Here is a 26766-nt window from a genome sequence, read left to right as displayed (position 1 = left end):
TTATATTTATGAGTAGTAAATAATTTCACAATATGTTTCATCAAAACTGCAGATGCGGCCTTACCTGCTGACCCTAAGGGAAAAGATGGGCACGGGCCACCTGGCACATCAGAGGAATCCCCAGAGGAGTTTACAGATGCAAAACATGAGTCACTCTTCAGCCTAGAAACTAACTTTCTCGAAGAGGAAAGAGAAGGCAGCTGTTCTCTGAAAGCATTACAAGGTCACAGCACAGCTCGTGATGTTTGAATTCAGCTGGTATGGGTGGTTGTGGTCTAATACCTGTTAAATCTCCTGTTATTGGAATGAGCAGTAATAGAAACAGATAGTTTAGCAGCTAGATGTAGAGCTGGAAAGAAATGCTTCTCCAAGATCTTTTGTGTTATTCAGGGTTAGGCAGTGTTGGGAGTGGGCGTGGCTGTTCAGGAGAACAAACAGTTGAAGAATGATGGCAGGGAAGGCCATTTCCCCAAAGCTCACGATCCACAGCTGGGGTCAGGGGAGGACTTCTGATTTTTTTCCCCAAGCAGGGAAGGGAGAGAAAGATGAGAAAAGTACTTTGCATTTTTCTCTCTATGCTTCACTTGCTCTTCCTTATTGGAGCAGTAATTTTCCAGATTTGTGAGACCCGGCAGTGGCTAATATTGGTCCTTATTACCAGGAAGCACCTCAGAAGCCAGAAAGCTCCACCCTGTCTCCCCAGTCTCTCTCTTTATTTTTGGCTGCATTGGGTCTTTGTGGCAGTGCGTGGGCTTCTCACTGTGGTGGCTTCTCTTGTTGTGGAGCACAGGCTCTAGGCACGGGGGCTTCAGCAGTTGTGACATGCGGGCTCAGTAATTGTGGCTCGCGGGCTCTAGAGCACAGGCTCTGTAGTTGTGACGCACGGACTTAGTTGCTCCGCGGCATGTGGGATCTTCCCAGACTAGGGCTCGAACCCGTGTCCCCTGCATTGGCAGGCAAATTCTTAACCACTGTGCCACGGGGGAAGTCCCCATAGGCGACTTTTTAATTTAACTTTAAAATCAACTTTATTGTATGAATTACATTCAACAAGGTGTACCCATTTTAAGTATGTAATTTGATAAGTTTTGACAAATATGAGTATGTATATTGTCACCGCCAAAGTCGAGATACAGAACACTCTGGGCCATGCCTCTGTCCCCATGACTGTCACTTAGACAAGCCTGTGGTAGGCTGAGGCAGAGCTCTGCTGTCTCTCAGGTCCTGTGTCTTAGCCTGTGCCTGGGTGGGCAAATCTGGTTGGTCTCATTCTGTGTCCTGACTGCCTTTTTTGGTCCCAGTGCCATTCTTCAACCAGCTGTGCCATTGAAGTTGAAATTTTAATCCTCCTTTGGTTCTGTTAGCTATTCTAGACAAGAGGAAGAAGTAGCAGGTAGAATTTGGGCACAAACTGCATTCTGAACTCAAAAAAACTTAAAAAAAAAAAATGCTGGAGGAAACATTAGGAGGCTTGACTATCCTAAAGTTTCTCTGGTTGTTTGGTCTGTACTGATATATTATCACCTAGAATTCTTATTTCCTATTGTTCACCTTTATCTTAGGTCTTAATATAAGGTGCACTGCATTTGAAGTTTTACTACCTGGGTCCTTGAATGGGTCATTTAACTTTGCTTCTTACATGAGTGGGACTGGAAGAGAAGAGCACTGACCCTGAGCAATGACCCTACCATTTTGATCATTTGTTCACCTCAGTTGAGTGTTGAACATTTATATTTGTCTTCCAATGCAGGTTAAATCAGACATGGAACCTGCCCTCAGGGATCTTGCAGTCTAGTTAGGTGAGGTAGGACATGCACATATATGTGTTGGTGTGGATAACTGAGGGCAGGGTGGGGCACTTGAGAGAAAGTGATGACTTTCTATATGGGACCAGAGATGGCTTCTTTGGAGCCAGAACTGTGCCTGACACAGTAGGCTCCTGGGAAATAGCTATTTATTGTGAGTCGGGGGGTAACATTCAACTGATACTATTTGGGTATATAGAAATGCAGTGAACGAGAGGATAGAATTTTCAGTTAAAGGAAGGAAAGCCACAGTGGCAGAAGAATTTGAGAGCCATGTAATTCAAAAATTACATTAGAGAGATAAGTTAGAGGTGTATGTTGAATTTCAGACCGAGAAGTTTCTTCAGAGGTTTTTCAGCTGGGGAATAATGTGATTAAAGAAATGCTTTAGGGAGATGAACCTGTCAGAAACTTTTAAGCTCTGGACTGGGATAAATGATGGGGAAAGTTGATGGGGAAAAAGATGAGTTAACATCATGAAAACAGGATGTCATTCACAGGGGAAGACTGGAAAATCCCTGTCATTTGCTCTAAGTGTTCTAATATTCTTTATTTCTGAATTAGATCCATTTGCACAACATGTAAACAAAGAACTGAAAGAAAAAGAAATCCAGGCTGTTGCCACAAATCCCAAAACTACCCACCAGCTAAAAGTAAGCATTGTTCCATCATCACAGTCACAAATGGAGAAAAACAGTGGTCTTGGGTTTTAGTGGTTTCCCTGAATGTATGATACACACCCGTGGCAGATGGCTTGATAGGGAGCAAGACAGAGGAAGACTGGAAGAGCCCAGTAAGGCACAGACATAGCTAGAAAAGGCACTGGGAAGCTGGAAGGTGGGGACCAATAAGATAAGAATGCTTTGGAGACAGGTACACCAGGGTTTAGACCAACGTCTGCAAGGGGCTATCTCATGACCTAAGGCAAGTTAATCTACCTTTTTAATCTTCACTGTTCTCATCTGTTAGAGGGGGACAGTAATGCCTGCATCAAAATAAAGTAGTTTATTTTACTGGAAGATACGTACAAAGTGTTCAGTCAAACAGTAGCTACTGCTACATTTGTTTGAAATATCTGAGATAAGTTCACACCTAAATTATTCAGTATGGAGCAGTTTTTGCTTCTTTTTTCGGTGATTTTTTTCTTTCACCACTGATGCTATTCATAAGAATTAGTCATCCTTGTTTCATTGAAATTTTTATTGAGATAATAATTATAGATGCAGTTGTAAGAAATAATACAAAGGTATCCCATGTGCCCTTTGCCCAGTTTCCCCCAGTGGTAGCATCTTACAAAACTGTAGTACAATATCACAAGTAGGAAATTTCCACTGATACAATCTACCTGTCTTATTCAGATTTCCTCACTTTTGCTCCTGCTCCTTTGTGTTATTTAGTTCTGTACTGTTTTATCACGTGTAGGTTGCCCTGGCCACCACCACAGTCAACATACAGAGCATTTCCAGCACCAAAGATCCCTCCTCTTTGCTGGTGCCATTTTATAACCACACCCACCTCCCTTCCCCCATTCCTAACCCATGGTAACCACTAATCTGTTCTCCATTCCTATAATTTTGTTATTTCAAAAGCGTTATATAAATAAAATCATACAGGTTGGCTTTTTTCACTCAGCATAATTCCCTGGAGATTCATCCCAGTTGTTGGCATATATCAATAGTTAATTCTTTTTTTTTGCAGAGGTCATCCTTTCTTTATTGCTAAGATCAGCAGTTTTGTTACAGTGCAAAAATTCCCAAACTGGTATGCCACAAAATATTATTCTTTACGATTCTAATATATGTCTCCAAAAAAAAATCCAAAACAACAACAAAAACCTTGTTCCATGTCCAAGTAAATTTGGAAAACTCTGGGTCAAACGAAGTGGAACAGAGTCCTTGTTACAGGACTCAGCAGAACCTTTAGTGTCTGATGTGCATGTGACTCTCCCTGAGGGGGATTAGGTTTTGTGGTGTTTACCAAAGTTATTTGACCGTCGGGCCCCCGTTTCTTTTGTCTAGAGTAAATTTTGACTTCCTACAGTGTGGTCCACAGGACAGGTTGTGACCCACTGATCTAGTGAATAGCTCACAAGGTTTCTAAAGTCAGAAACCTTGGGCTCTAACCCTTAGCTCTGTTCTCCACTGTTTGTCTGAATCCTATAACCTCTGAATCTCAGCATTTCCTAAACTGCAAGAAGAGCATTATAGTGTTTACCTTGTAAGGTTGTTGTGAGGATAAAGTGAGAGGATCTGTAAGTTGTGAAAGGCCTTGGTAAATTATAAAGCACTATATGAATGTAAGGTACTATAATTCATTTCTAACTTAGTTCTTGATCATTTCTCCCACAGTGGCCCATCCTGGGCCAGCTTGTCTTTTCATCCAGGTTTCAACAGTTGGAAACCTTTAAACCCCCAAAGGACATTGACTTAAAGTCACTTCATCTCCAGAAGCCTCTGGAATCCACGTGGATCAAGACCAACAGCCAGTTCCTCTCTGGTCCCCCAAATTCAAGTAGCCCCTTCACACCCCTCCAGAAAGAGCTCTTCTTAATTATGAATTCTTACCGGGACCTGTTCTACCCAGAAAGGACTGCCCTCAAGAATGGGGAAGAGATCCGCCACGTGTACTGCCTGCATGTGATAAATCATATCCTCAAAGCCAACGCCCAGGTGCTTGCCAACAACAGCAGATGCCGAAGCCAGAAACTTGGGGTGGGTGATGATGATGACTTCAGGGACCAAGGGCTAACGAGGCCCAAGGTGAGTGGCAGCAGCAGAACTTTGCCCTCAAGGAGGCTGTAAGGCACTAACATATAGGTCCTGGCACTTAGCAGGTTCTCAGATGTTTTAATGATTGGAATAATGAATGAGTCCAAGAATGAGCGTATTAGATGGGCCAGGTAATGTCAGAGCAGTGCTGCAGACAGCTCAGTGGACTGTCTCTAACAGCAGATCTAACTGGAAACGAGTAGGAGGTACCTCCATGATAATTCTCTCCTTAAAGATAAACCCTGATCCTACATAAGTAACACTCCACTATAAATCTCTTCTTTGTGATTGTCAGAGCTGGATGGGACCTTAAGGAGCCTTTTATTCAATCCCTACATATTACACCTGTGGACAGAGACCCAGATTCGTAGAAGACCTTGCTAAAGAGAACCAGGGAAAAAGTAGCAGAGACAGGACTAGAACCAAGGACTCTCTTCACTAAGCCACATAAACATGTAAACCTTGGAAAACAAAATCCCTATTTTTGCTTTGTATCATTATTGCTGCTTAAAGTGATGGTTACATTTATGTGGGCTCATAAGCCTAAGCTCCAGTGGACTGGGGGCTTACTTCTTTTAATTCTGTCTACATTTTTCATGATGTCCTGGAGCTAGGTACTGTGCCGCCCATACCCGCTTACCCCTTAGCCTCTGTGTCTATATTGAAGAAGCCTCATCTTCTTAGATTCTTCTCATTGAGCTTAATAGGATTTTAGGATTTTAATACTGATATGGCTCTTAGAGATTTCTTAGTCCAACCCTCTTGTTTGATAGTTGGGGAAACCAAAGCCTAGACACTTACTTAGTGTGACAGCCGGGACAGAAACTTGGCCCTCTTCAAAACTGATCCATCATCCCTGCACTGTGCCAAACTGAATGACTACACCCCTCTGGCTGTGCTGGGTGCCTTTCTGGGAAACTACCTCAGAATCTTGAACATCAGGATAATAAGATTATCTGTTTCCATTTAGAATTGCAAAGTAGAATATGAATTCTGAATCACATTCAGAATTTGGTGAATTACCTGATCTGACAGGGGTTATATCCATTGACTGTATTGTTTACACAGCAGTAGTTAGAAGTTAATCATTTGTTAAGCATCTTCTGGTTTTTTTCCTCAACAGTTAAAATTAGGCACTTTTGGAAATGTTTGGAAAACTGAATCCTGTATTTCCCATTGAAATATCTTATTTCAGAAATCCTTTATCATCATTTCTGAAAAATGTACTAGGAAATGTACTAGAAAAGTAATGATGCGGGCTTCCCTGGTGGCGCAGTGGTTGAGAGTCTGCCTGCCGATGCAGGGGACACGGGTTCGTGCCCCGGTCCGGGAGGATCCCATATGCCGCGGAGCGGCTGGGCCCGTGAGCCATGGCCGCTGAGCCTGCGCGTCCGGAGCCTGTGCTCCGCAACGGGAGAGGCCACAACAGTGAGAGGCCCGCGTACCCCAAAAAAAAAAAAAAAAAAAAAAAAAAAGTAATGATGCTTTAGTCCTTTCCTTACTAGCTTTATTCTCTACTTAATACATCTAATTCATTTGTTCAGCATAGTTCTTGGGTCTAACGGATCAAAATACTGAACTAAGTTCTGTGGGAGACAGAAATGAGTAACATTTCTTGTCCTGAAAGAGCTTTGTGTGTTTATGCCCTTGGGTTTTTGCTAATGGACACCTCTGTTAAAGGCATTGACTTAACCTCAAAAAGTATTTCTACGTTCTGCTTAAGAATTGCCCCCCCACAAGGAGCCATGAGATTGAAGTCCATAGGACATGGTGCTGTGGGTCGGAAAGATGCTCAGCCTTCAGTACTGAGCCAGGTCCTGTGTAAAGAGGGTGACACGGATGTGATCCTTGGCCAGGGGCTGCGGAACAGAGGGCTCCTTAGGTCCTCAGCAGGCTTACCTTGAGCTGTCCTTCCTTCCCCTTGCCCGTCCAAGGCTGCCCATCACTCCCTCCACAGGTGCTGATAGTGGTGCCATTCCGGGAAGCTGTTTTGCGGGTGGTACAGCTCTTCATCAGTCTTCTTGAGGGCGACAGCAAGAAGAAAATAATTGTAAGCAACAAAAAGAGGTTTAATGGAGAGTATGGCTCAGATCCCGAGGAGAGACCACCCAACCTGAAGAGGCCTGAAGATTATGAAGCTGTATTTGTCGGCAACATTGATGACCACTTCAGGACTGGTAATTCCTCCTTGTCAAAACTGAGACCCTGAGGGACCTGAGGTGTGAGGTGCACATAGCTGGAAGCTAGAAGCCTGGAATTAGGCATTCTTTCAGAGGGTCACTGACTCAGCCTCCTAGCAGAACCAGGATGCATTTGAGACGACTCGTCTGCCAGGAGAGAGTCTTGCCTTGGCTAATGGGGTACATACTTGGCTAATGGGATGGAGTGTCTGTGAAGGCATGTATGAAAGGCACATGCATGTTTATAACAAATGTCTCAGCATGCCTATAGCTGGTAGCTCACAGTCAACGCTACAGGGGTTCTTGGGGGAGTTGGAGGTGATGGGGCTGGGTGGGTCAGTCTGGGGAAGATGAATAAACTAGAGCATCTGTACATAATGGACTTACCTCCTGCCTGCTGTGTGGAGTGCCCACACCTGAATTATCTCCACTCTGGACTTACTGACTCCCACCCAGCTTTGCACATTTTTGCTCGTCTGTCATTCAGCTCCCATGTACTTGACTGGCTGTACATTGAAAAAGTTCCTGGAAAATATTTTTAGTCACGTATGCCCATTTACCAATTATTAAGCATCTACTATGTGCCAGGCACTGTTAAGAAGCTGGAGATAAGGAATTAAAAGTTACTGTTAAACAAGTCCAGCCTTAAGACAAATCAGACAGTATGGGATGAGATGTGTTATGGTTAGAGGATAGTGGGTGTTCTATTTAAAGTATTTAAAGCAAATATCCTTACTCAAAATGGGCACAGGACTGTTAGGGAAGGCCTTCTGTTGGAGGTACCATCCATACTGAGTTGAAACCTGAGTAGGATTTAGCCAGGTACAAAGTGGGGTGATGAGAGTGGGAGAAAATGTTTCAGACAGGAAACTGCATGTGTGGAGGCATCAGGGTGAATAAACCAAATAGACCTAAGATTCAGAGGCTGTAGCATGGCTGGAGTGTGCAGTGCAAGGGGATGAGAGCTTATGGTTAGTTTTGAACATATGCAGGTGGCCAACAAGCAGCTGATAAATGTCTTTTGTTTAATTGATGTATAATTGACGTATTAGCTTCAGGTGTACAACATAGTGATTCAATGTCTATACCTTACAAACTTATCACAGCAATAAGTATAGTTACCATTTGTCACCATACAAAGTTAATGCAATATTATTGACTATATTCCCCATGGCATACATTGGATCCCTGTGACCTGTTCACTTTATAACTGGAAGTTTTATACCTCCTGATCTCCCCCATCCATTTTGCCCACCCTCCAACCCCGCCCTCCCTTCTAGCAACCACCAGTCTGTTCTCTGTATCTATCAGTCTGGTTTTTTGTTTGTTTTGTTTTTTAGATTCCACATCTAAGTGAAATCACATGCTATTGATATTTGTCTTTGTCTGACTTATTTCACTTACTGTGATACCCTCAGGGTCTATCCTTGTTGTCACAGATGGCAAGATTTCATTCATTTATGGCTGAGTAATATTCCATTGTGTGTGTGTGTGTGTGTGTGTGTGTACACCACATCTTTATCCATTCATCATCTGTGGACACTTACGCTGCTTCCATATTCCATATCTTGGCTATTATAAATGTTGCAGTGAATGTAGGAGTGCATATATCTTTTTGAATTAGTGTTTTTTTTTTTTCCTTTGGATAAACACCCAGAAGTTGAATTGCTCAATTGTATAGTGGTTTTTTTTTTAATTTTTGAAGAACATCCATACTGTTTTCCATAGTGGCTGCACCAATTTACATTTCCACTAACAATGCACAAGGATTCCCTTTTCTCCACATCTTTGCCAGCATTTGTTATTTCTTGTCTTTTTGATAAGACCTATTCTGACAGGTTTGAGGTGATATCTCATTGTGTTTTTTTTTCTCTCTATGCTTTGGTTAATAGCAACTTATAATACGTGGTGGCTGTAAGAATTTATAACTCCAAAATCACAGCCTATCATTTTATATTATTTCATTTTGATCACAGCACTTACTGGCCACCTGATACATTCTTCTTCTTTTTTTTTTAATTGGAGTAGGTATAGTTGATTTACGATGTTGTGCTAATTTCTGCTGTATGGCAGTGACTCAGTTATACACATATATACATCCTTTTTTATATTCTTTTGCATTATGGCATATCCCAGGAGATTGGATATAGTTCCCTGTGCTATACAGTAGGACCTTGTTGTTTACCCATTCTAAATGTAATAGTTTGCATCAACTAACCCCAGACTGTCAGTCCATCTCTCTCTCCTCACCCCTGACCTTGGCAACCACAGGTCTGTGAGTCTGTTTCTATTTTGTAGATAGGTTCACTTGTGCCATATTTTAGATTTCATATATAAGTGATATCATATGGTATTTGTTTTTCTCTTTCTGACTGACTCCTCAGTATGATAATCTATAGTTGCATCCATGTTGCTGCCAAATGGCATTATTTTGTTCTTTTTTATGGCTGAATAGTATTCCATTGTATATATGTATCACATCTTTATCCATTCATCTGTCAATGGACATTTAGGTTGTTTCCATGTCTTGGCTATTGTGAATAGTGCTGATATGAACATAGGGGTGCATGTATCTTTTTGAATTATAGTTTTGTACAGATATATGCCCAGGAGTGGGATTGCTGGATCGTATGGTAATTATATTTTTAGTTTTCTGAGGAACCTCCATACTGTTTTCCATAGTGACTGCGCCAACTTACATTCCCACCAACAGTGTAGGAGGGTTCGCTTCTCTACACACCCTCTCCAGCATTTATTTGTAGACATTTTAATGATGGCCATTTTGACCAGTGTGAGATGGTACCTCATTGTAGTTTTGATTTCTCAGTGTGATTTTGATTTGCATTTCCCTGATGATTAGTGATGTTGAGCATCTCTACATTTGACTGTTGGCTATCAGTACGACTTCTTTGGAAAAATGTCTATTCAGGTCCCCTGCTATTTTTTAATTGGATTGTTTGGTTTTTTTTTTTTTTTTTTTTGCTGTATGCGGGCCTCTCACTGTTGTGGCCTCTCCCATTGCGGAGCATAGGCTCCGGACGCGCAGGCTCAGCAGCCATGGCTCATGGGCCTAGCCGCTCTGTAGCATGTGGGATCTTCCTGGACCGGGGCACGAACCCGTGTCCCCTGCATTGGCAGGCGGACTCTGAACCACTGCGCCACCAGGGAAGCCCTTTAATCCATTTTGAGTTGATTTTTGTAGATGGTGTAAGCTAGTGGTCCAGTTTCATTCTTTTGCATGTAGCTGTCTAGTTTTCCCATCACCATTTGTTGATGAGACTGTCTTTTCCACATTGTATATTCTTGCCTCCTTTGTCATAGATTAATTGACCATATAAATATGGATTTATTTCTGGGCTCTCTATTCTGTTCTGTTGAACTGTGTCTGTTTTTGTGCTATTACCATACAATTTTGATTACTGTAGACTTGTAGTGTAGTTTAAAATCAGGTAGTGTTATACCTTCAGCTTTGTTCTTCTTTCTCATAATCAGTTTGGCTATTCAGGGTCCTTTGCAGCTCTCTACAAATTTTAGGATTATTCTAGTTTTATGAAAAATGTCATGGGTATTTTGATAAGGATTGCATTAAATCTGTAGATTTCTTTGGGTAGTATGGACATTTTTTTTGAATTTTTGAATTCTATTTATTTTTTTATACAGCAGGTTCTTATTGTCCATTTAATACATATTAGTATATGCGTGTCAGTCCCAATCTCCCAATTCATCACACCCCCACCCCCACCACCACTTTCCCCCCTTGGTGTCCAGTATGGACATTTTAACAGTACTAAATCTTCCAATCTATGAGCATGGTGTATTTTTGCATGTTTGTGTCATCTTTAATTTCTTTCATCAATACCTTGTAGTTTTCCAAGTACAAGTTTTTTACCTTCTTGGTTAGATTTTTTCTAGGTATTTTATTCTTTTTGATGCTATTGTAAATGGATTGTTTTCTTAATTTCTCTTTCTAATAGTTCATTATTAATGTATGTAAATGCAACAGATTTTTGTTAATTTTGTATCCTGCAACATTACTAAATTTATTTATTAGTTCTGACAGTTTTTTGGTGGAGTCTTTAGGGTTTTCTCTATAAAGTATCATGTCATCTGAAAATAGTCAGTTTTACTTCCTCCTTTCCAATTTGGGTATCTTTTATTTCTTTTTCTTGCCTAGTTGCTGTGGCTAGGATTTCTAATACTATGTTGAATAAAAGTGGCAGAAGTGTGCATCCTTGTCTTGTTCCTGATTTTAGAGGAAATGCTTTCAGCTTTTCACCACTGAATATGTTGTTAGCTGTGGGTTTATCGTATATGCCTTTGTTATGCTGAGATACATTCCCTCTATACCCACTTTGTCAACCCATCCTTGCATCCCTGGAATAAATTCTCCTTGATTACAGTGTATGGTCCTTTTAATGTATTGTTGGGTTCAGTTTGCTAATAATTGTCAAGGATTTTTGCATCTATGTTTATCAGGCATAGTAGCCTGTACGTTTCTTTTTTTGTGGTGTTTCTGTCTGATTTCAGTATCAGAGTTATGCTGGCCTCATAAAATGAGTTTGGAAGTGTTTCTGCCTCTTCAGTTTTTTGGAATATGTTTGAGAAGGATAGGTATTAAATCTTTAAATATTTCGTAGAATTTACCAGTGAAGCTCTCTGGTCCTGGTCTTTTGTTTTTGGGGAGTTTTTTGATTACTGATTCAATCACATTACTAGTAATTGATCTATTCACATTTTCTGTTTCTTCATGATTCAGTTTTAGAAGATTGTGTGTTTCTAGGAATTTATGTATTTCTTGTAGGTTATCTGACTTGGTGTATAATTGTTCATAGTAGTCTCTTAGGATACTTTGTATTTCTGTAGTGTCAGTTATAACTTCTCTTTCATTTCTTATTTTATTTGGGCCCCTTCTCTTTTTTTTCTTATTGAGTCTGGCTAAAGGTTTGTTAATTTTTATCTTTTCACAGAACTAGCTCTTAGTTTCATTGATCTTTTTGTTTTTGTCTCCGTTTCATTTATTCAGTATTTCTCATCTGGCTTTTATTATTTCCTTCCTTCTTTGTTGGAAGTTTTTTTTCCTTTCAGCATATTCGAACATATCATGCCATCTCCTTCTGGACCACAAAGTTTCTGATGAAAAATCAGCTGATATTCTTATGGGGATTCCCTTGTCTGTAATTAGTTGTTTTTCTCTTGCTGTTTAAAATTCCCTCTTTACCTTTGACTTTTGACATTTTAATTATAATGTGTCTTGATATGAATCTCCTTGGGTTCATTTTGTTTGGGACTCTTGGTGCTTGCCGGACCTGAATGTCTGTTTCCTTCACCAGGTTAGGGACATTTTTAGCCATGATTTCTTCAGATAAGTTTTCTGCCCCTTTCTTTCTCTCTGTCCTCCTTCTGGGACCCCTATAATGTGGATGTTAGTACCCCTTTCTCTCTCTTCTTCTGCGACCCCTTAACACCGATGATAGTACACTTGATGTTGTCCCACAGTTCCCTTAAACTGTCCTCATATTTTTAAAATATTTTTTCTCTTTGCTGTTCTGTTGGGGTGATTTCTGCGACCTTGTCTGCCAGGTCACTGATCTGTTCTTTTCTACCATCTAGTCTGCTGTTGATTCCCTCTAGTGTATTTTTCAGTTCAATTATTATAATCTTCAGCTGTGTGAGTTCTGTTTAGAACTTTCTTATATTTTCTGTCTCTTTCTTGAGTTTCTCACTGTGTTCGTTCATTCATCTCCCAAGTTTGGTGAGCAACTTTATGACAATGACTTTGAATTCTTTATCATTAACTATTTTTTCTGGGGTTTTATCTTGTTCCTTCATTTGGAACATGTTCCTCTGCTTTCTCACTTTGCTTGACTCTCTGTGTTTGTTTCTATGTATTATGCAAAACAGTTATTGCCCCCTGTCTTGAAGGAGTGGCCCTGTGTGGGAGATGAACTGTGTTTTTAACTTTTTCCTAGTTCTTGGTTGTCTTATAAACTCACTCTCTCTGTTTGTTTCACTCCCATGGAGTCTAGAAATGCAGTCCCACCCCCATCTGCCTGAGCCTGGTGCTCAAGGAGTGTCCCCTGTGTGGGCTGCATGCGTTTGTTGCCTCAGGTCATGTCCTGCAAGTGGCATGAGATGGGGTAGGCGTGGCTGCTGGTCGGCCATGTTTGTCAGTGCTGCACACAAGTAGTGCAGGGAAGTGGGGTAGGGGGTACTCACCCACCACCACTGTTAGCAACTTAGAGCGAGAGTACAAAAAACGGCACCCACCCGTGCCATCAAGGTAGAGGGAATTTGTAAAAATGGCATCTGCCAGCATTCTGTCCCCAGAGAGAGTCCCAGCCAACTTCTGCCCCTCTGGTAGATGCTTTAAGATTAGCAAGTGAATCTCCTTCACATATGATCTGGGCTCTCTACAAACTGCTACTTGTTGCTTAGGAAAGTGATGTGGGCAGGAAATATAAATTTTTGTGATGTTAATGTTAAAGCCATAATTAGTGAATATATTTATCCAAAGCTTTATGTAGAGTGAAAGAGAACTTGTGGGTGAATCCAGGGATTTGTAGAAGAGCTCTTTGAATATGGAAAAATAGTTAAGGACCAGGTCAGTAATAGGAGAAGTAAGTGTTAAAGTCGTGGAAACCACCGGTAAGGAAAAGAACATTTCAAGGAGGGTGTGCTTATGCGTTCGTGGCAAGAAACACTAAAGTGCCATTGAATTGGTAACTGAGAGCTGTTGATGACCTTAGCAAGAGTCATTTCAGTGGTGTCCTGAGACTCAGAGGCAGATTGCAGTGCATTAAGGAGTGAGTGGGAGATTTTAAAGTAGAGACAATTTTCTGGAAGGTTTGCCAGTGAAGGAAAAGAAGAGGGTGGGAGCTAGAAGGGACCGTAGATGCAAAGGAGGGATGATGATGATGATTTTAATAATTAAAGCAGTTTGAGCACAATTATATGCAAAGGGGAAGATGTGGAAGGTACAAGGGGAGGCTGCAGTTTGAGAGGGTGGAAACTAATGGCTTGGTGGTGACTCATGAACTGATGTGTGCTTGGCTGTTTTGTGTATAGGAGTGGCAATACTGCAGAGAAGCATCCGACTTTATGCCCCCTTCTATTCGTCAGACATCCTCATTGCCTCCCCTCTGGGCTTGAGGACCATCATTGGTGGAGAAGGAGAGAAGAAGAGAGATTTTGACTTTCTGTCTTCTATTGAGCTTCTCATCATTGATCAAGCTGACATTTACCTGATGCAGAACTGGGAGCATGTCTTGGTAATGCTGGTCATTAACATTTAGAGACAAGAAGCTCAGTGGTTTGAGTCTGAAATGGTTACTAAAGTCCAGATTAAAACTCAGCTTGGAAATATTCCACATTTTCCAATTTGAAAATGGGAAATGTTGTCCCCTCTTCTACCCACAAGTTGGTCAGTAAAGTATCCAGAAAGATAAAAATTCTTGTCAACATTTTCAAATCTCCAGAAAAGATTTCTTCCCCTTAAAAGTTACTTCTAGTAATAGACCAGTTTAGTGTGGTTGGTTGGTTGGTTGGTTGAAATTCCTCCTCACCAGGAATGTTTTTATCTAAAATAGTTCCTCCTGTTTATGCTCGTTCTCTTTTGTTTGGTCTTCTCTTCAGTGGAGATGGGAAAGCATTGCTCATGGTTTCTTAATTTGTGATGCTTTGCAGAGAAATGTAAGATGTTTTTGTCCCCCTACTGTAATTTGTGCTATAATTTTTTTCCTCCCTCTCAACATACCCTGCCATGTTTTGGGGTTTAGGATTGTGCTTTGGAGCAATCCTCATCACAGAACTATAGGTTTATTTTTCTAAGGCATGTGAGAATTTACCTTTTCTACAACCCCAGGACTTGGAGTAAGTTTGGGACAAATAAAGCGGAGTACTTATTTATAAAATAGGGAATAATCTTATAGTACTTGTGACCCTTCAATATACATTACAAGGTAAAAATATGAGTAAAATAGAAAAGGCATGTCGATGGTTGAGTCATCTTTATTTTGAGCAAAAGGCACATGTAGTCACTCGGGGAATTTTCTAACGTTGTTGGGAACCAAGTCATGGGAAGGACAGCAGCTCTGTCTTCCATGTCATTTCCCTTCTTGTCCAAATCTGGAACTGAGTTGCTTATAGAGTGACCAGAGTGGCATTTCAGAATTTCCTTTAAAAGAAATGTTCTGGGGCTTCCCTGGTGGCGCAGTGGTTGAGAGTCCGCCTGCCAATGCAGGGGACACGGGTTCGTGCCCCGGTCTGGGAAGATCCCACGTGCTGCGGAGCAGCTGGGCCCGGGAGCCATGGCCGCTAAGCCTGTGCGTCTGGAGCCTGTGCTCCGCAACGGGAGAGGCCACTACAGTGAGAGGCCCGCGTAGCACAAAAAAAAAAAAAAAAAGAAATGTTCTGTATAGGTAGCATCTTGATCCTTTTTGAAAGATCCACGAGGTGGCCAGTTTGAGCTTTTCTTCTTGCTCACTTGACTATGGGCAAGTCACTCAGCCATCTGAGCCTGTTTTCTTGTAATTTGGGAGATGATAGTATGTACTTCATGGGGTTAAATAAGATGATGGGCTTATAGAAAGGTTAGCAATACGCAACGGGTAAGTGTTCAGTAAGTATTAATGGAGTGTTATTTCTGCTCAAAGCATTTGATGAACCACATGAACCTGCTGCCCCTGGACTCACACGGGGTGGACTTTTCTCGAGTGCGCATGTGGAGCCTCAATAATTGGTCCAAGTACTATCGTCAGACGCTGCTGTTTGGGGCCCTGCAGGATGCCCAGATCAACTCTGTATTCAACAAGTACTGCGTCAATGTGCAAGGCCAGGTGGGTTCTCTCCTTCTTTCTCTGAATTTTCATGAAGTATTGTGTATTGTTTGGGTCATGAGGCAGAAGGAGAGGATAGCATTTGGTCAACAATGGGGATAGCTCACTTCCTAATGTTCTCACTGACTCCTGGCAGGTGGCTGTGAGGAACGTCCCGATGACAGGCTGCATCAGTCATGTCCTGGTGCAGCTCCCACATGTCTTCCAGAGGATGGAAGCTGAAAACCTAGCTTCAGTGATTGATGCCAGGTACCCTCCCCTGTCCCATTGGACCCCTGGGGGTCACAGAGAGGGATTTTACTTGGGCATTCAAATTTAGAATTGTATTCCATGTTGGCTTTATTAGTTAACCATTTACAAAATGAAATGAGATAGTTGAATCCAGTCATGCCATTGACAGAGGAGGACACTGAAGGCCAGAGAAGTGGTGTCTTGTCCTAGTTCCGATAGTGGCAGGGTTAGTAAATCAGGGGTACTTTCCCCTAGACTATGGCATTTTAAAATTACATTAATTTTTTATTGCCGCATGTCAACAACTTAATTCTAAGCCCTTCAGGGCAAGAACTGTTTTTCTAATTCTCTATGTAATTTTCCCCTGTCTTCTCACTGTGTTTAGTGAGGGGACCCATGGTAGCAGAATGGTGCTTAACACGTGGTAGGTGTTCAGTAATTATTTGTTGACTGACTGATTGACACCTGAATGAATGAATGATACAGTTATGTACTTCCTAGAGTAATTCTCTGGGATATACCAGCATCACATCTATTCTTCATGATGAATAGTGTTAGCACTTGCTTTTTAATGCGCTTAACAAGTTTTATCCTTACATAATCTCTTTGCAATGAGGTAGGCCAAGTTGGCCTCTTAGGGGAGGTAGAAGGAGATTGTGACTTGCCCAGGGTCATGCAGTTGGCAGTGGCACTATGGCTCACCTCTAGACCACTGACTTTGCCCTTTGCCTTTCCAAATCAGGTTTAACTTTTTCGTCAACAAGATTTTGCCTCAGTATCGTGATGCAGTCATGTCTCACACGCTTATCTATGTCCCCTCCTACTTTGACTTTGTGCGTCTCCGAAATTACTTCAAGAAGGAGGACCTGAACTTCACTCATATCTGCGAGTACACCCAGAAGTCTGGTGTCTCCAGGGCCAGACACTTCTTCCTTCAAGGAGAGAAGCAGTTCCTGCTCCTCACAGAGCGCTTCCATTTCTACAAAAGGTAAAGTAGGGCCAGGTTTCAAGTGTCCTCTCTGGAGGGCCTGCTTCCAAGTGCATGGTGGGCTTTGCTGTGTTATAAAGTCCTCCCTTGCTTCACCTCCTGCAGACAAGCCAGAGCCTGGGGGGCTGGACAGACTTTTCTTGATTGGTTGGTTGGTTTTCTTCCAAATTGGGCATTGTTGGAAAAGGTGGTAGAAACGAATGAGTGACTACAGCATAACCTGTATATAGATGTGGAGTGGGTCCGTACTTAGGGTACCTTCTGTAGCTGCGGGTATACCCCTCAAGAAAGACATTACAGAGTTGAGCAGCTCTCAGGAAAGGGAGGAACCTGTCACAGAAGCACAGAGGAAACATTGGGGACTGTGTGTCTGTGGAGATGGAAGTTGAGTACAGTGTCAGTGTTCAGAGGGTTCTCATTTGTCCTGAGGCAGTGCACACACAACTTCTGCACCAAGGAGAACCAGGACTAAGGGGCTCCTTGAAGTTTATCAGAAGCAAAAGGTGAGGGGCTTAGAGTTGAATATTTAAGGGCTTCAGGGTTTGCTTAGCTTCCCCACCATGTGACTTTGACAAAATAAGTTGTATTGACCTTTTTTTTTCTTTTTCTTTTTTTTAATTCCAATTAGAGTGTTAGTAATATCGAGCCTTCTGTTACTATTTGGATTAGTTGCAGCCCTTTGTGCCCCCAGAGTTTGGTTATTTTATTGTTTTGCTAATTCTCTCTGCTGCCAAATGTAAAAGCCCCTTTTAAGCTCTTACCTAGAGAGACTGGAAATTGCATCCTATAACCTTTTCTTTCCTGATTCACAATAATGTCCAGTGAGTTTAAGTTCTGACTTTACTGTTTTATTAATTCTCAATTATAAGCTAATGAGGGGCACGTTTCCTCAGAGAATCCCTAACATCTAAGCCTGAATCTTCTAGGCTTTGGAACATATTAGATGATGCACCTTGGCGTTGCATTGCCTTTTAGTTTATGCCGATATTAGGATGGTGTTCCTCCGAAATGTTCTCCTTACCAGGATGGGGAGGGAGGGATCCAGCAGCCTGCTGGAGCGCAGCAAGCTGGCGTGACATGACTTCTTTGGGTATTCTGCTGCCTAGATGATCTGCTAGTGGAGAGTTGAGGAGTGACTACATTTGTGTTTGCTGGGCTTCATTCTTGGCTACCCAGACAAGGCTGTTTGGCCCAAGAGTGTTAATGAATGCCTTCTTGCTGGCATCATTATTTGCTTTGTTTCAGTGAGTTGTTGTTTTCATTCATGTTGGAAATGGTATTTTGGGGGAGTTTGCACTCAGCAGGTCTAAAGAGCCCTTAGTTTTCCAGAAGCTTGATACATCAAAGCAAGTCCCTTAAATGAAGTGTATGGATTGGGAAACTTCCCAGCGTGATTGTCTGTAGCAAGTGTGAACTAAGCTGGGATGAGGACTGCTCTCAAGTAGCAGCTTTTCAAGGAGAGGGCATGATGTCAAAGGAGCCCTTTCTCTTAAGTAGGCAGGACGGTCTCCTGTCTTACACTGTTCATTTATTGACCAAACTGTTTTGTCCCCAAAGTCACTATAAAGACAAACCGAACACGTGCCATTAGCTTTATACCCTGGACCAGGTTAGTGGGTGTTTAAGTTGAATGGAGGTAGAATGGAGGTAATCTGCAACTGCCAATTATCTCAAGGTTCCCAGCTATAGATTTTTTTGCTTGAGAGGTCACCAAGGTGATGATGGGTATTTTGATCTGCAGTGTCTTTGTGATTTGATTTTTTTCATTTTACCTTGGGAAAAGTACATGTATTTTAAACTTTAGTATCCAGCTTTAAAATTCTGTATTTATATTCTCTATGGAAGTAGGCAGTGTTAGACATATTGCAGTTCGTTTGTGAGCTAGCAAAAAACTTTCAACCTGAGGATTTGTTTTCTTTGGGGAGATGAAACCAGTAGATTCTTAGGACGGGATGGTCATTTGGTCATGATGGCCCTCCTGCGGGGAGGACAGTTCACAGTTCTTTCTCTGAGCATTATCAGTGGGTTAGCACAGGAAGGAGGATTCTTAAGCAGGGGGCAATCAGAAACTCTGGAGGTAGGATTTTTGGAGGTGGGAAACGCTAGTGGGGTGTTTCTGAGTGTTCCCTTCCCCAGGGAGAACCCCAGTTGTAGAAGTAACAGACCTAGTCTTTATAGACTGTATGCAGGAGCCAGCCTTGTGAGTCAGTTGTGGGTGCCTCATTTATCTTTAACAGTTGTCAGGTAACATAGACATCTGGAATGTCCTTAGTTTTAGGTCCTGTCACAGTGTTATGCCATATTTGTAGGGGTCACTGAAGACCCAAAGCACATACAGGAGAGGAGGAAGGCAGGGGAAGAGGTGCAGAAGATCATGGGAATTGGTACTAACTGCCCCTCTGAAGGGGTTCTGGTCACATTCTCTTATTTCCAGGAGATGCCTAGTCTCTACTGTGGATGAATTGGTACTAAGAGAGATTTTCTTGGTTTTTAAATATAATACCTATTGGAATTGGCTTTGTTGTTTTATTTTGCTTTAAAAATACTCTCATTATAAGAGTATTACACAATTATTGTAGAGAACCTAGAAAATCTAGGTTAAAAAAATGGGATCACCGGGCTTCCCTGGTGGCGCAGTGGTTGAGAGTCTGCCTGCCGATGCAGGGGACACGGGTTCGTGCCCCAGTCCGGGAAGATCCCACATGCCGCGGAGCGGCTGGGCCCGTGAGCCATGGCTGCTGAGTCTGCGCGTCCAGAGCCTGTGCTCCGCAACGGGAGAGGCCACAGCAGTGAGAGGCCTGCGTACCGCAAAACAAAACAAAAAAAAAAAGGGATCACCTATAATCTTATTGATATAAATACCCATTTTGGTGTATTTCTTTCCTGTCTTTTTAATGTAAAAAACATGTGCACGTGCACAGACACAGGCATTTTAAAAAGGATACCAAAATTGGGATCACAGTGGACACATTTGGATTTTTTTTCTTTTATCTTGAATATTTTATGTGCTTATTGAAAAAAAGCTTAAACAAGTTAGCATTTTGGTATATATTTGTAAGTTATGGATGTATTTTTAAGTTGATATATATATAGTTCTACTGTATGTTGCCCCCACTCCAACTTTTCATTTGGGAAGGTTTCATTTCAAAGACATTGTAAGACTCTCCCAGTGAACACCTCTAACTCCTTCCACTTAGACTCCACCAGCTGTTAGCATTTTGCCACACTCTCATGCACCCACATTCTCTGTCTCTCCTTCTCTCTTTCCACTCACATCTCTTATTTTTTCTTCCTGAAGCATTTGAGAGTAAATTACGGGAGGCTTCATGACACTTATTAACTCCTAAATCTTTCAGCCTGTAGAGCCGAAAAACAACATTCTTTTATCTAACCACAACACCATTAACATACCACTTGACATTACTGCAGTAATACCATCTAATATTTAGTCTGTATGCAAATTTTCCTAGTTGTTCCCAAAATGACTATTACAGCTGTTTCTCACCACCACCACCCCCAATCCAGGATTTAGTTAAGAATCCTACATTGCATTTGCTTGACATGTTTCTTTAGTCTATTTTAGCAGTTCTCAAGCAGGAGCAGTTTTGCTCCCCAAGGGACATTTGGAAATATCTGGAGACATTTTTGGTTGGTACAGTTGGAGGGTTATTTTAGTGGTCTAGTGGTTCAAGCGGGTCAAGGCCTGAGTGCTGCTAGACGTCCTACAGTGCACAGGACAGCCCTTACAACAAAGAATTACCTGGCTTAAAATGGCAGTAGTGCCAGGGTTAAGAAACCCTGATCTAGAATAATTCTCTTCCTTTGTTGCTTGTTGTGATACTGATATTTTTTGAAGAGTCCAGTCCAGTTTCCTGTAGAATGTCCCACATCTGGATTTGGCTGTTTTCTTATTATTTAGATCAGTGTTCCCAAACTTTGCTACATATTAGAATCCCCTTGGGGAGCTTTTAAAAATCTGAACGCCGGGGCTTCCCTGGTGGCGCAGTGGTTGAGAGCCCGCCTGCCGATGCAGGGGACACGGGTTCGTGCCCCGGTCTGGGAAGATCCCACATGCCACGGAGCGGCTGGGCCCGTGAGCCATGGCCACTGAGCCTGCGTGTCCAGAGCCTGTGCTCCACAACGGGAGAGGCCACAACAGTGAGAGGCCCGCGTACCGCCAAAAAAAAAAAAAAAAAATCTGAATGCCCTGGTCATACCCCAGTATCAATTAAATCATGGTGTTTGGGGGTGGGGACCAATTACAGGTATTTTTCAAAAACAAATAGGTGATTCAGTGAGCATCAGAGTTCAGGGACCAAAGATTTAAACATTATTTTAGTAAGAATTCTACATAGAGGATATTGTGTTCTTCCCCCTGCATCTCCTCAAGAGGCCCAAGGTGTCAGCTTATCCCATTTTTGGTGATACTAAATGTAATCATTTGGTCAAGGTAGGTCTGCTAAATCTTTACATTGTAAAAATACCTTTTTTGTGTAATTATAAGTAATCTTTAAGGTGTGTATAGCATCCTTTTTAATGGTTGCCTAGTGTTACATTGTATGGGTATATAATTAAGACAGTTTCCTTTTAATGGGCATATTGACTTTTTGTTTTCCGTTATTATATACAACAATGCCAGGAGCATCCATATGCGTAGTTGGTGGCATAGTTGCCTGGGCATTTCCTTAGGGTAAATTTGGAAAGGAAAACTTGCTCAAAAGCTGTCCCCAGTTTGAAATTTGCTGTGTGTTGCCACTCCCATCTTCTCCCCTCCCCGCTAAAATGCATACTCACAATAATTTATACTCCATTAGCCTATTTCTGTAAAGCCCTACTTTTTTCCAGTGACTGGATAGTCAAAATGATACCTCATGGTTTTAATGTCTTTTTCTTGCTTTTCTGTGTTTTTTGTAATTGTCAGTTGAATGTAGTGCCTGAGTAAGTAGTTGGCCTGGACACCTCTTCTGTCAGGCCACTAGTGTGGCAGGTGTGAATCTAGTTAGGATTTGGTTGTTACCATAGTGACCTTCTATTTACCACAGACTGCCAGTTCCTCCAGCAGACAGTGGCCCACTGTGGGGCCCGGTGCCGGAGGGCCTTGTCTCAGTGTCCTGCTCCCCTCTCAGCTTTCACCATGCCCTGCACCCCTGTGCCAAGGGAGAGCCTCTCCCGCGCTCGGGCCCCTCCCCCAGCAGCAGGCTGCTCCTGCTCGCCCCTCCCCTAAGGCTTGAAGTGGGGCAGGTGTTCTCCTCCTGGTCCAGCTCAGATGCAGGCAGGTTCTGTCCATCCTGGGCTTTGGAGCTGGCGCTTTCTCAGGGCTCCTATACCACCCTCCATGGTGGCCAGCCTCTGCCTTGTTCTACGAGGGGTCTTGGTGGGAAAAGTTCCCAGCTTCTCTGCGGTGGTGGCAAACACCTGCTTACATCAGTGCAGGATCTTGGACTGAACAGGCTTCATGCCCTTTCCCCAGGACAGACTGCTCTTTTTACTGGATGTAAGTCCTGTGGTGGGGAGGAATGGGATGAGGGGTTAATGCCCCTCCCTTAAGGCACACAGTTTTGCTGCTTCTGACTCCACCCTGGCAGTTGACCTTTGCCCCTCTCATTGGCTTCCGGCTTTAGCTTCATGTACAACATGGCTCTGGGAAGAGAGTGAGTTTTCATGTCTGCACCACCATCGGGGGTGTCTCAGATCTTCTGCCTTGCCTCCAGTCTCTCCAGGGCTCCCAGTGGAGACCTATGGAAAAGCCCTCATGACTGTGAAGTAAAGGAGTGTCCGGGAATCCCAGGGATTCTGAACTGTCATGCAAGCCCATAATTGCCCTTTAAGAACTTGTTAAAAGTGTAGCTTTTTTCTTCCTACCCACTTTCTTAGCAGCTGCCCTCTTCCCCACTGTGCTCTGCCAAAGGTGAAGTGGTTCGTATGTCCTGTCTTTCTTCAGACAATCTTGTCACTCTTTGGAATTCAGTCAGTGGTGGGCTGAAGCTGGCTCATGCCAGCTCTTAAGGTATGGTTGGTTGCACATCTCTTCCCAGTTCCAAGTTCAGCAACATGACACTGGTAGCTTGAAATGGAGTATTTACACCACAGAAATTGGCAAATGCTTCAAATCAGCACCTGTCCTCCCCCACTGAGAATCAGTTGTTAAACACACACAGGGCACCGTTGAATCAGTTCACTTGGTTTCCCTGTGACATCAGCTGTCTAGGCTCAGGAAAAGGAACACTGTTGTAGATTATCTTTTTCTTGTTCGCATGGGAGCAGTATTCTCTTGAGTTTTCTACATACTAAGCAGAAATGGAACTCTGTTTGTTTTGATAACTACTGAGACAGAACTGTGTTTTTTCAACATCATTAGCCATTAAAATTCCTTTATGGAAAGAGGATGTGGAAAGATGAACCAAGTAATTGACTGCAGTTATATTTTGGGAGAGGAGGGTCTCCAGAGAGATCAGGATGAGCTAAGGGATAAAAAGACAAGGAAAACTTATCGTCCATGAATAAAATAAAATTCCTGAGGGAGTCTGACATCAGCCCTGTATGAGAGTCTAACGGGAAAAATCAGAAGCTTGTCAACGTATAAAATCTTCGTTCATGGAGCCCAAGAGGGAATGATTGATCTCAACCTGAACCGTAAGGCAAGTCCCTAGGGTCTGCATGCCCCCCGCCACCATGCAGCCCAGTGCAGCAGGGAAAGAAACGAGGAAGCTGTTGAAATTAATTGCCTTCCCATAATGCCTAATGGGTCCTTGGGCAGGATTTTGTAAATGGGTGAACTTGGGACATCTGCCATGGAGTTAACATGTCTACAGAATGACAAGAAAAGACTAATGGGAGTGCATTTACAGTTTATGCAGTTTATTTTATGTACTGGGTCTGGTCTGACCTCATCTCCATTATAGAACACTGTTTTGCCTGATTATGATAAGGATAGTTAAATTGGAAATGCCTGCTTTTCAAATTTTCTGCGGCAGATTTCTAATCCTTGTCTACTATTCTTCCCCACCCTACCTCAGTCTGCTCAGATTAGGCTCAAGAAGTGCAAATTCATTTTATCATTATCTTAAGCCAAACATTAGGAATTCAAATACGCTGTCACCTAAAATGAGCCCCTCCGGCTCAAATTAGAGTAACTTTTGGTCTGTGTGTTATTTGTGCCATGGTCTTTCTTCTTGCGTGAAACAGCGAGAGTGACTGTGTCCCTGTAAAACTCTTCAGTGGCTTTTCCATAAAATTTCTCATGGAGACATGGCCTCTCTTTCTCCTTCTAACAGGTACACAATAAAAGGCATCAGGAACCTGATTTTCTATGAACTGCCAACATATCCCCACTTCTACAGTGAAGTCTGTAACATGCTGCAAGCCACCACCAGAGGAGAGGAAGCTGCCTGGACCTGCACTGTCCTCTACTCCAAGTACGATGCCCAGAGGTTGGCTGCTGTGGTCGGGGTGGAGCGGGCTGCACAGATGCTGCAGTCCAAGAAGAATGTCCACCTCTTCATTACTGGAGAGAGATGAGAATTGATTGGACAGGAAATGGTGTTTGGTGTGATATGTCATGCTTGGTTCTGTGTCACTTGGGCCTGATTCTGATCACTTACACAAAGAAGGGCTGCAACAAGGAAGGAGCACCAGGCAGGTTCTTATCAGATACTTCTTTCTTTTCAGATCATATATACCTGAAAAGTTCAGTGTAAACCAGATTTTGGTAAAACCCATCTTTCAGAGGTCAGGGGACAGCTCATGGGACTCTGAGAAGTTGATAGAAGGAATCTTGTGAATTTTTTTGTACGCCATACATTCTTTTGTTGTGACTTCACCTCTAATTTATTACACTTGGTAAATTCTTTCAGATTTGCCTGTTTCTATTTGACACCTTCTTAAAGTGAGGCATGCTGCATTTCTTTGCTTGTGAGAACTGGTTATGAGAAATTGGAATACTTCTTGCTGTTGAATATCATCTTAGTTTTGGATCACACAGGTTTTGCAAAACTGTTATTTTTCCCCAGCCAAACTTTTTTAAACCTTAAATATTCTATTTTAATTCAACCTAGAAAAGCACATTCGTTCACTGATCTTTTTTTAACTCCTAAATGTTTTAGTGAAAATATATACTTAAAAATCACATTATATAAAATAACATTAATTTCTACTTTATTTCAAGAAATAATTTTGTGAAATTCTTGATGTCGCAAATTCATCTTCAACATCACTGTCTTCATTGCTATAGTCATTTTTTAAGTCATATAACATAAAAAGGAAAAGAAGTTACAGTTTTAAAAACATTTTTAGGATGTTCCCTGGTGGTCCAGTGGTTTGGGCTCAGTGCTTTCACTGCCGAGGCCCAGTTTCAGTTCCTGGTCAGGGAACAAAGATCCTGCAAGCTGCACAGCATGGCCAAAAAAAAAAAAAAAAAAAAAAAACTGAACTATTCTCAGACAGAAAAATTACAAATTCAGAACCTGAATCATCTGAAAATAAATTGCCAAGTTGCTGGGCCTGTCACTCCTAAAAATCACTCCTGAATTTAGTATGTATTTCATGTAAACAAGGACATTTTTCTATGTAACCTCAAAACAACCGTCAAATCAGGAAATTGCCACTAATCCTTGGGCCCCATTCAGATTTTGCCAGATGTCCCAATAATAACCTTTATAGCAAAAGGATGCAGTTCAGTTACATGCTGCTTTGAGTTGTCATGCCTTTGTAGTGGCCTTTAGTCTGAATGGTACCTCAGCTTTTTCTTGGCTTTCTTGACCTTGACACTTTATTTTTTTAATTTTTAAAAATTAAAAAAAATTGTTTAACATCTTTATTGGAGTATAATTGCTTTACAATGGTCTGTTAGTTTCTGCTTTATAACAAAGTGAATCAGCTATACGTATACATATATCCCTGTATTTCCTCCCTCTTGTGTCTCCCTCCCACCCTCCCTATCCCACCCCTCTAGGCGGTCACAAAGCACTGAGCTGATCTCCCTGTGCTATGCGGCTGCTTCCCACTAGCTATCTATTTTACACTTGGTAGTATATTATAAATCCATGGCACTCTCTCCCTTCGTCCCAGCTTATCCTTCCCCCTCCCCACGTCCTCAAGTCCATTCTCTACATCTGCGTCTACCTAGCCTGCCCCTAGGTTCTTCAGAACCTTTTTTTTTTTTCAGATTCCATCTATATGTGTTAGCATACGGTATTTGTTTTTCTCTTTCTGACTTACTTCACTCTGTATGACAGTCTCTAGGTCCATCCACCTCACTACAAATAACTCAATTTCATTTCTTTTTTTTTTTTTTTTTTTTTTTTTTTTTTTGCGGTACACGTGCCTCTCACTGCTGTGGCCTCTCCTGTTGCGGAGCACAGGCTCCAGGTGTGCAGGCTCAGCGGCCATGGCTCACGGGCCCAGCCGTTCCGCAGCATGTGGGATCTTTCCGGACCGGGGCACGAACCCGTGTCCCCTGCATCGGCAGATGGACTCTCAACCACTGTGCCACCAGGGAAGCCCTCAATTTCATTTCTTTTTATGGCTGAGTAATAGACGTTGACGCTTTAGAAGATTACAGGCCAGTTATTTTGGATGGTGTTTCCTGTCAGATTAGGTTAGGTTAGGTTTAGTTTATGCATCTTTGGCAGGAGCAGTGTAGAACCGATGCTGCATCTTCCTTGCTGCATCTCTTCAGGCGGTGCATGATTTCCACCTGTCCCATCATTATGACGCTGACTGACCACTTGTTAAGGTGGTGCTTGCCAGACTTTTTCACTATAGAATCACTCATTCCCCCTTTATTAATTTATATTAATATTACAAGTATGGATTCTTCATTTTTTATTCAGTGAGTTGTAATTGGTTATTATCGTTATTCCTTTAGATGCTTAAATGGTCTCAGATATGGCCAGCACTAACACCTTCAAGCTGGCTCCTGTGTCTTCTTGACACATCCCCCTTTTACTTGGGCATTTCTTT

The 26766-nt window shown here is 42.2% G+C and overlaps 1 protein-coding gene across 5 annotated transcripts in view; it reads left to right on the top strand.

Moving 5' to 3' along the window:
• The window catches only part of UTP25 (UTP25 small subunit processor component), a 49269-nt gene that overhangs the window by 4261 nt on the left and 18242 nt on the right, over positions 1-26766 (top strand). For 3 of the 5 annotated variants that reach the window (XR_004350980.1, XM_032639077.1, XM_032639062.1), the window contains exons 4-12: positions 53-223; positions 2370-2458; positions 4154-4564; positions 6531-6750; positions 13819-14021; positions 15405-15587; positions 15724-15836; positions 16561-16806; positions 24081-24221. Coding sequence is in view for 4 of the 5 variants with exons in the window: in XM_032639077.1 (XP_032494968.1) it covers positions 53-223; positions 2370-2458; positions 4154-4564; positions 6531-6750; positions 13819-14021; positions 15405-15587; positions 15724-15836; positions 16561-16806; positions 24081-24221 (1777 nt within the window). In the remaining variant the exon portion in view is untranslated. Of the gene's footprint in view, positions 1-52; positions 224-2369; positions 2459-4153; positions 4565-6530; positions 6751-13818; positions 14022-15404; positions 15588-15723; positions 15837-16560; positions 16807-24080; positions 25618-26766 lie in introns of those variants that run through there. The other 2 variants (XM_032639054.1, XM_032639083.1) reach the window with 2 other exon arrangements.

The sequence above is a fragment of the Phocoena sinus genome, chromosome 1 (genome assembly GCF_008692025.1).
Source record: "Phocoena sinus isolate mPhoSin1 chromosome 1, mPhoSin1.pri, whole genome shotgun sequence".
NCBI lineage: Eukaryota > Metazoa > Chordata > Mammalia > Artiodactyla > Phocoenidae > Phocoena > Phocoena sinus.
The sequence above is the reverse complement of the archived record's forward strand: the minus strand, read 5'-3'. Positions and strand labels throughout refer to the sequence as shown.